At 37.3% G+C, this 8,968-nt stretch overlaps 1 protein-coding gene and 1 long non-coding RNA gene across 2 annotated transcripts; both read left to right on the top strand.

The window, feature by feature from the left end:
* The first annotated feature begins 1,821 nt into the window (after positions 1 to 1,821).
* On the top strand, positions 1,822 to 2,288 carry LOC131599699 (uncharacterized). The gene is made up of 3 exons (XR_009282888.1): positions 1,822 to 1,922; positions 2,024 to 2,123; positions 2,261 to 2,288. It is a non-coding gene; the product is annotated as an uncharacterized LOC131599699 (long non-coding RNA).
* A 378-nt stretch (positions 2,289 to 2,666) lies between these two features.
* LOC131597891 (uncharacterized) lies at positions 2,667 to 8,341 on the top strand. Its single transcript, XM_058870551.1, has 8 exons — positions 2,667 to 2,813; positions 3,048 to 3,188; positions 3,348 to 3,473; positions 4,813 to 5,265; positions 5,316 to 6,045; positions 6,139 to 6,223; positions 6,344 to 7,388; positions 7,514 to 8,341. Exons 1-8 carry the CDS (start codon positions 2,667 to 2,669, stop codon positions 8,339 to 8,341), a joined length of 3,555 nt encoding a protein of 1,184 aa, XP_058726534.1.
* The last annotated feature ends 627 nt before the right edge of the window (positions 8,342 to 8,968 follow it).

Here is an 8,968-nt window from a genome sequence, read left to right as displayed (position 1 = left end):
GGTCGAGTGAGGGGTAAGGGATTTGGAATCACTCCAACATCCTTGAAGATGAAAAAACAAAAGACTCATAGCAATAAAGAACTGCAGGAAACCTTGGAAGCACTACAAGCTGAAGTCCGTGAATTGAAAAGGGAGAAAGAATTAAGAGAGCAAGCTTTAGGTTTTAAAGCTACTAATGACAAAGGTAGTGTCAATTTTAATTTTCAACCGAATCTTACAGAGGTAATTATATATATTATTATGAAATTAAACTATCTTAATTTATTTAATTGAAATATATACACAATAATAATTTGAAATTTATTATTGGTTTTAGGGCATTTCACCTTGTCAACTCTACTTATCGTCGCCGACTTATCAGATGGTTGGCAAGGGAAAAGTACATAACACTTTGGGAGACTTACTTCACACTAAACCGTTCCCTACTGGCTGTTTGAAATTATCGGTTGACAATGCTTTAGATAAGGATGTGTTATTACCACATCCTGACGATGTTTCGGATGCCACATTGGTGGGAGATGCAATAGGTTCGTTTGTTGCATAGCTATCAAGCCTTATTAGTGTAGATGATGAGGTATGCTTAAAACCATATATATGAACCTCTGAGTATTCAAAGTTTTTACGCGCATTTTACGTAGATTATTTTACATGGTTATGTTAATTAGACTCCAACAAAATCCAAAGCAAAAGACAAGGGGATTCCGCGGCAAATCGAGTCAGTTGCATCAATAAAAGAGGTACATCACAATTATATGATATTTATGCATGGAAAATGTTAATTCGTGATCTTATACTTCACCTACCTAATTATATGATCTTTAGATTCATGCTAAAGAGATTGAAGATGTCAATAGGGGTAAGAAGCCTGAAATTAGCAACATTTCCACACAAAAAAGGTTGTTGCTAAGAAGACCGCGGCTAAGAAAAAACCTACTTCCAATAAGTTTATGTCGTGCCTTGGGACATTTTTAGAAATGTTTGATATTCGAGAAGGAAACACTCGTCTTCTACCTATGGAGGAAGGTATTTTTGGTTTTCAATATGCCGAAGTAATTGGTATGGAGGATTTTGATCAAGTTTTTTAACATACGCAATTAGGCCTCGGTGTTATTAATACATACATAAGGTATATCCGATCTACTTTGTTTAATTAACTAAATAATTCATTTACTCATTTCAAATGTTAATGAGGTATTTTATTTATGGTTTTGTATGAAAAATTGATACGCCCGAGTGGATTGGAGCAAAGATTCGCTTTCTTATCTCCCTTGAATACCAACTTAGGGTTAATTATACATAAACCTGATGAAGTCATGGCGTATGTACTCGAGTGCTTTATGGCCGGCATAGATTCAGAAAAGTTATTCTTTTTACCGCTTAATACCGGCAACGGGTTAGATTTTTATTCTAAATTCATCTATTATAATTTTTCATATTTTGACATTGTGTAGAAAGTTTTCATCTCACATTTGTTTAATCTTATAGTGGACATTGGTTGTTGGTCGCGATTAATCCTATCAAAGAAGTTGTATATTATCTGGATTCCTTACACAATGGTCCAAGTACATACGAAGCTATGAAGAAGATGGTTGATACGTAAGTGAGATTGTTCTAAATATTCGTGTGTATATTTATTTATTTATTTATTTATATGAATTGTTCTAAATATGCGTTTATGTTTTATTAGCGTTATACAAGTTTTTCGAGCACAAAGAGGTAGTCAAGTACCAAAGAGTAAATCCAACAACATTACATGGATTATAGTGGATGTATATTAATTAATTATCACAACTTAGGCCTTATCCATATTTTCTTTCCTTGTGTAGTGTCCTGGGCAGCGTAATGAAGTAGATTGCGGTTTTTACATGTTGAGGTTTATAAAAGAAATTCTTCTTATGGATCGAATAGAGATTCCATCCAAGGTATGGATTTCTAACTTAGGAGTTATTTTAATATTTAACACATATTTCTCATATAATTAAATAGTTTTAACTTAAACATACTATGTTATATTATTATGTAGTACTTTGATGAATTCAAGTGTGCTTATTACTCAAGTTCCCAGTTGGATGAACTTAAGGAGGATTGGTGTAAATTCATGATTGAGTCGAAAGTTATATAAGGTATATTGTAATCTTACTTTAATTGATGAGAATTTTGAGTATATTCAAGTGTTGCAATTTTGTTGTTTTTTGTCATGTGGTAAATTATATTTTGTTTGTATCATGGTATGAATTATGATATTTTGGTGTTGTTTCAGGTTATATGTGCAGATGTAGAAGATAAAGATGAATAGATTTTGTAATGGTATATAATGGTGCAAACAAAATGTGGCATATCTTTTGGTGTTGTTTTTTTGTAAAAGTATATATGTACAAGAGTAATAGTATATATATATATATATATATATATATATATATATATATATATATATATATATATATATATATATATATATAAGTACGTTGGTGCAAATGTATATGGTATATCTTTTGGTATTGTTTTTAATTAGATTGAAGCTCTAATTTGTGAAAATTTGGTGAAATACAACCAACATACAGTTTTCCCTAGGGTCTGCTAGGATTTTGTTTTTTCTTCTCAATTGAGAAGCTTGATTCTGTTCTTGGTTCTTTGGTTCTTTGGTTCATTCCGGTTTTCAAATCAGTATGGTGAGTCCTAGTCTCGCAGATCTATCTCTCGATGAGGAAGGAGGTGAAGATGGGTTTTGTTTTGAGTTGGCGGAGGAGGAAGGAGTTGCAGAGGATTTAAAATATTGTCTCATAGGAAGATTTCTCTGTGATAAATCTATTCATGTGAATTCGATGAAAACTCGCATGGCTAACATTATGTGACCGGTGAAGGGTGTTATCATCAAGGAAGCTACCTCAGATCGTTTCTTATTTCAGTTCTCACACCACCTAGATATGGAAGCTGCAATGAAGGGGAGCCCCTGGAGTTACGATAATCATCTGCTGATACTGGAGAAAGTGCAACTCGGGGTTCAAATCGAGAATATACCTTTTTTTCATGTTGAGTTATGGGTGCAGGTGCATAATCTGCCAGGAGGAATGATGTTAGAAAAAGTGGGAAAGACTTTGGCAAATTTTATCGGTTCTTTTGTGGAGTACGACAAGAACAATAACACTAGCTTTTGGCGACAATTTATGCGGATTCGAGTTAGAATCGATGTTCGTCAACCTCTAAAAAAAAGCACCCGTGTAAAAAATAAAGGAAGAGCATGGTGCATTGTGAATTTCAAATACGAGAAACTCAGTTTGTTCTGCTTTGTGTGTGGAAGGCTGGGCCATTCAGAGTAGCGTTGTGAGGTGCGTTTTTCTATGTCAAAGGATGATGGCACACGAGAATGGTCGAATGATATTCGTGCTGAAACACCCAGGTACGGCGGTGGCGGAAAATCCTTGAAATGGCTGAGGGAGGAGAAGAAAGAAGAGTCTGCCATGGATGAAGGAAAGGTTAGCTCTCAGGCGCGTGAAACTCACGTGTTTGGGATGGAAACACGCATTGGCGATAACCCACAGGCCCACTGGCAAAAAACGGTACAATCATGAATCAGAATAATGCACATTCAATGGGTAATATCAACATTAATTTTTCCAATCAAAACAATGGAAATCAAGGACAGATAAAGAGCATTAATTCCCAATCATTGGTGAATAACATCCTTGATTTGTCCAATCCCCCTGGTCCCCCACGATTGAAACAAACAAACACAATTCTCACACCTCTTCAAAACGTGCCCCCCACCCATCGTGATCTGTCCCATCCTATCCTAATTGACCAAATCAACCTTAAAAACAACCTCAAGAAATCCGAAACTTTTTCAATCCACCTAGCCAATCACCAATTTTCCAATGGGCACACCCAACAACAAGATCCATTTGCTGCTATCACCGATAAGCCCATGCAAACCGTGGAACCAACACAAACTGTTGAAGCCTATCACAATGTTACTGCAAGCGGTATACTGTCTCAACCAGTTCTCACTCCCATAGACAACTCAACCAAAAATTCCCTTAACCCAAAACCTTTTAAATTCAAAACAAAAAATGTCCAACAGAAAAATAACCACAAATTTTCCCTCAGTTCTAAAACCAGTGATATAGCCAAGACCAGTACCACACCTATCCATCCTTCCAATACCCTTAACCTCATGTTAACGCACCCTTCCTTGTCTGATGATAGTTCCGGATCTGAGTTCAGTGAGAAGAAACGACGACGAGACGAACTTTGGAGAAAGCCCATAGCACTGTTACAGAAAAGGAAGTTTCTCAGCATTTTTTAACGGCACGTCCTGGCAACTAGGACTGCCGGAAATCATGAAAATTTTAAGCTGGAATTGTCGGGGACTGAGCAACCCGCGTGCAATTCCGAACCTGAAGAAGCTTGCTCAGCAGCACTGTCCAGACATTATATTCCTCTCGGAAACTTTGGTGAATAAGCGGAAGATGGAAAGTATTCGTGTTTCACTTAAGTTTGAAGCTTGTTTGTAGTGTTTTTAATTTCACTCGCAATTATGTCAATTTGTTAATTAAAGAGGAAAACAAGGAGGACTGGCGGTTATCTTGCTATTACGGTTTTCATGAACGTAGTAGACGTAAGCTTGCTTGGGATATGTTGAGAGATTTGCGGAATATGTCGAACATGCTCTAGTGCATTATCGAAGATTTCAACGACCTCTTGTCTCAAGATGATAAACGTGGTATTCATCCGCACCCCAGTTAGCTCTGTTCGGATTTTCGTCAAGCCATTAGTGGTTGTAACTTGGTGGACATCCCCTTGTCTGGTTGCCAGTATACTTGGGTAAAGAGCAGAGGTACTGAACATATGATTGAAGAAAGACTCGATCGGGTGTTCGCGACCCCGGAGTGGTTGAGTTTATTTCCTACATTTACTCTTACAAACCTTATTGCTTCTCCTTCGGATCATAGCCCCATTGTGCTTTCCGATAAAGTGACCTCCATATCGTGCCATGCTAGAAAATTCCAGTTCGAAAATAGTTGGCTGCGAGAGGATGATATACATTCTGTGGTCTCTTCGGGATTGAAGAGGGGTGATGTCAGTACGGTTGAAGACCGCATCGCTTCTTGTGCGGGAAGCCTTGAGGTTTGGAATAGAAGAAAGCGCAACAGTATGCAGAGAGAGCTGAGTAAGAACTTAGAAGTAATGGAAATGTTCCGCGAGGGAAACGACAAGTATTCGTCAGAGAGGTTTCTTGAAGCTGAAACTGATTATAATCAAGCCCTTGTCAGAGAGGATTTGTATTGGAAGCAACAGGCTAAAATGCATTGGTTAAGGGACGGAGATTTGAATACGAGTTTTTCCACCAATCCGCGACGGCTAGGAATAAATTCAAGAAAATTGAGACGCTGCAGAAGGAGGATGGCAGCAACTGCAGTGATCCCCAAGAGCTGAGTGATATTGTAAAAAAATACTTTGAGAATTTGTTTCAAGCCGGTAGTGGTGATTATGCACCGGTGCTTAACCTTATTTCTCCCAGAATCGAAGAAAGTGATAACAATCAATTAATTCAGTCGCTAACTAGAGAGGAAATCCATGCTACCTTGTTTGCTATGCACCCAGATAAATCTCCGGGGCCGGATGGTTTCAATCAGGCATTTTTTCAGAATTTCTGGGCTGTTTGTGGGGATGATATTTTTGACGCGGCGACGTCATGGTTGGAACGTGGGTTTTTTCCTCCTACCAAAAATGATACTAACATCTGCCTCATCCCTAAAGGGGTAAATCCTACTTCCATGAAGGATTTTAGACCCATCTCGTTGTGCAATATGGTTTATAAAATTATTTCGAAAGCTCTCGCTAATAGACTGAAGGTGCTTCTAAATAAGTGTGTGTCCGAGGAACAATCTGCGTTCATGGAGGGTAGATCCATTCTTAATAATGCTATGATTGCTACAGAAATTATTCATACACTCAAAAGAAGGACGAAAGGTAATAAAGTGCACTTGGCTCTTAAAATTGATATCAGCAAGGCTTATGATCGGGTGGATTGGGGCTTTTTAAGAGGTATGTTGACCAGGATGGGTTTTGCAGAGAAATGGATACATTGGATGATGATATGCGTTACTTCGATTCACTATTATGTTCTTGTTAATTCAGATGTAATAGAACCTATTGAACCAGGAAGAGGATTGAGACAAGGGGACCCTCTGTCACCTTATCTTTTCATTCTTATCTCTGAAGGGTTGTCTACCCTGATTAAAGAGTCGGTGGCCAGCGGAAATATCCACGGGGTTCAAATTTGTAGAGGGGCACCTATTGTGTCCCATCTACTTTTTGCTGACTACTGTTTTCTGTTTTGCAGGGCAAATCTTGCGGAAGTTATACACCTGATGAGTTTACTTGATATCTATGCAGCTGCAGCTGGTCAGGAGATTAATTTGACAAAATCAAAAGTATTTTTTAGCCGTAACTTAAGCTTGCCGGTGCAAGAGGATCTTGCAAATATTATGGGAGTTCAGTATGTGCTGGGAACAGGAAAATATTTGGGATTGCCGTCTATGATAGGAAGGAGAAAGAGGGCTATTTTTTCTTTTATTAAGGATCGAATTTGGAATCGTATCAATTCTTGGAAAGGGCGGTCTTTATCCAGAGCAGGTAAAGAAATTATGATCAAGTCAGTTTTGCAAGCTATTCCAACTTACATCATGAGCATCTTCATTCTTCCGGATGTGGTTATTAATGATATTGAAAAAATGTTAAATTCATTTTGGTGGGGTGGAGGGTCTAACAGCAAAGGAATAAGATGGAAGGCTTGGGATAAATTGACTTGTCCGAAAGCTGATGGAGGTTTGGGTTTTCGGGATTTTAAGGCGTTTAACTTGGCTATGGTGGCTAAGCAAGGCTGGTTCCTCATGAAAAATTCGAATGCTTTAGTGTCCCGAATCTTCAAAGCGAGATATTTTCCGAGATCTATTTTTCTTGATTCTAAGTTGGGTTATAATCCTAGCTTTGTTTGGCGAAGTATTTGGAAGGCTAGAGAAGTCCTTAAGATTGGTTGTAGATGGCGGATTGGTGATGGTAGAAACATAAGGGTTATGAATGAACCATGGCTAAGGGGGAGTAGAGAAGGCTGTTTAATGGGTCTGCAAAATCAAGGTGTGTATTCTTTAACCGTCCATGATCTGTTGTTGACTAATGTTAAACAATGGAATATGAGAGTTTTATGTGATTTGTTTGATTATTCAGTGGTCCGAGATATTTTACAAGTTCCATTGACAGAAGAAGCGATTGAAGACCGTATGGTTTGGAAGGATAATGCTAACGGTAATTATAGTGTTCGGTCGGGATATAGAATTTGGAGGAAGCGTCAGGAGAGTGGTGGTTCGGTTAAGGAGGAAGTTATTGAAGTAACCTTTGGAATATAATAGCTCTGGCTCGCGTGAAACATCTCCTTTGGAGGATTTGTAGCGATTGCCGCCCAACCAAGGTGCACCTTATTCTTTATTATGTACCGTGTACTCCCATCTGTCAGCTTTGTGGTAATAATTATAAGGATGACTGGCATGTTTTTGTTGGATGTTTGGAAACTCTCTCGTGTTGGCAGTCGGCAGGTCTTAATGATATCATCTCTTCTCGTCTCCATAATTTCCAGGATCTCAGGTCCCTTATCTTTGATATCTGTATGAAGGAGGATAGGAATACCGCAGGAAGAGTGGCAGTTATGTTGGAAGGGTTGTGGAAGAATAGGAACGACTTTGTTTGGCATAATGAAAAGGAAGACGCATCTAAACTTGGATGGCTAGCATTCCACAAGTGGCAAGATTGGTTTATGGCACAAAATATTCGAGAGCCACAATTAGTTAACAAAGATTTGGCTTCATGGAACCCGCCGCCTCTTGGTAGTTTTACTTGTAATGTGGATGCTGCCTTTAATAAGCGCGTAGGGACTACGAATCGAGGGTGGTGTATCCGTAACGATCATGGTAGCTTTGTTGCTGCAGGTACTGCTTGGGATGGTAGTATTCTCTCGGTGCTCGAAGCGGAGGCTTTAGCTCTTAAGGAAGCAATTCAATCAGTTATTATGCTCCATAATGCTCCGACAATTTTTGAAAGTGATTCCCAACAGGTGGTTCAAGCTCTTAGTTCCAATACGTCGGGTAGCTCTGAGTTTATTTTAATTATTAATTCTATTAAGTCATTGCTTTTAGATTTTCCCAACTTTGAGGTTAAGTTTATTAAGCGTCAAGCGAATATGGTTGCCCACACCTTAGATAAGGCGGCCAATTCTTGGTCTCGATGCTGTATGTTTGATGTAATTCCTCCTTGTATTACTTTTTATCTGATTAATGAAAGCAGTTAAGTTTGTTTCTATAAAAAAAAATTTAGTTGATTTTTTAGATTAAAAAAATGCATGCTAAAAAGTAACAAGGTCACATAAGCTATTATTTAAATAGGGTTAAATATGTTTTTATCCCTATAAATATCTTAAATTTCATTTCTATTCCTTATAAAATTTTTATGCATGCAGTTTTTAGTCCTTGCTATTTTTAAAATTTTGAAAACTGTTTAATCACTCTTAGATTTTTAAGCTTTTGAATATTTTTTTATACGTGTTTAGAATACTATAAAATATTTCTTCATCAAATTATAGAATTTTGTAAAATAAGAAGAATTAAATATAAATTTTTTAAATTTTAAAAGATAATGATAAAAGTAATACAAATATCGACTTAGAAATCAAAATTTGAGTTCCTTTTTTTTTTCGAGGAACTTTTTATAACGTTCTAAATATGTCTTAAAATAATCATTCAAAAATCACATCGGTTTAACACTAGGTGTAAGTCCTGTATTTTTAGAGTTGGCATTAATTTTTGTAAAACAAATACTAACTGCAAGAATAGAATATAGTATGTCTGTATAAGAACAGGTACAGAAGATGATGAAACATGTTGAGTTGAAGTTATTCAACATCTGGAATAACATGTTC

Source organism: Vicia villosa, linkage group LG4 (genome assembly GCF_029867415.1).
Source record: "Vicia villosa cultivar HV-30 ecotype Madison, WI linkage group LG4, Vvil1.0, whole genome shotgun sequence".
Classification (NCBI taxonomy): Eukaryota; Viridiplantae; Streptophyta; class Magnoliopsida; order Fabales; family Fabaceae; genus Vicia; species Vicia villosa.
Note: the sequence above shows the minus strand (reverse complement) of the source record. Positions and strands in the feature narration are given on the sequence as shown.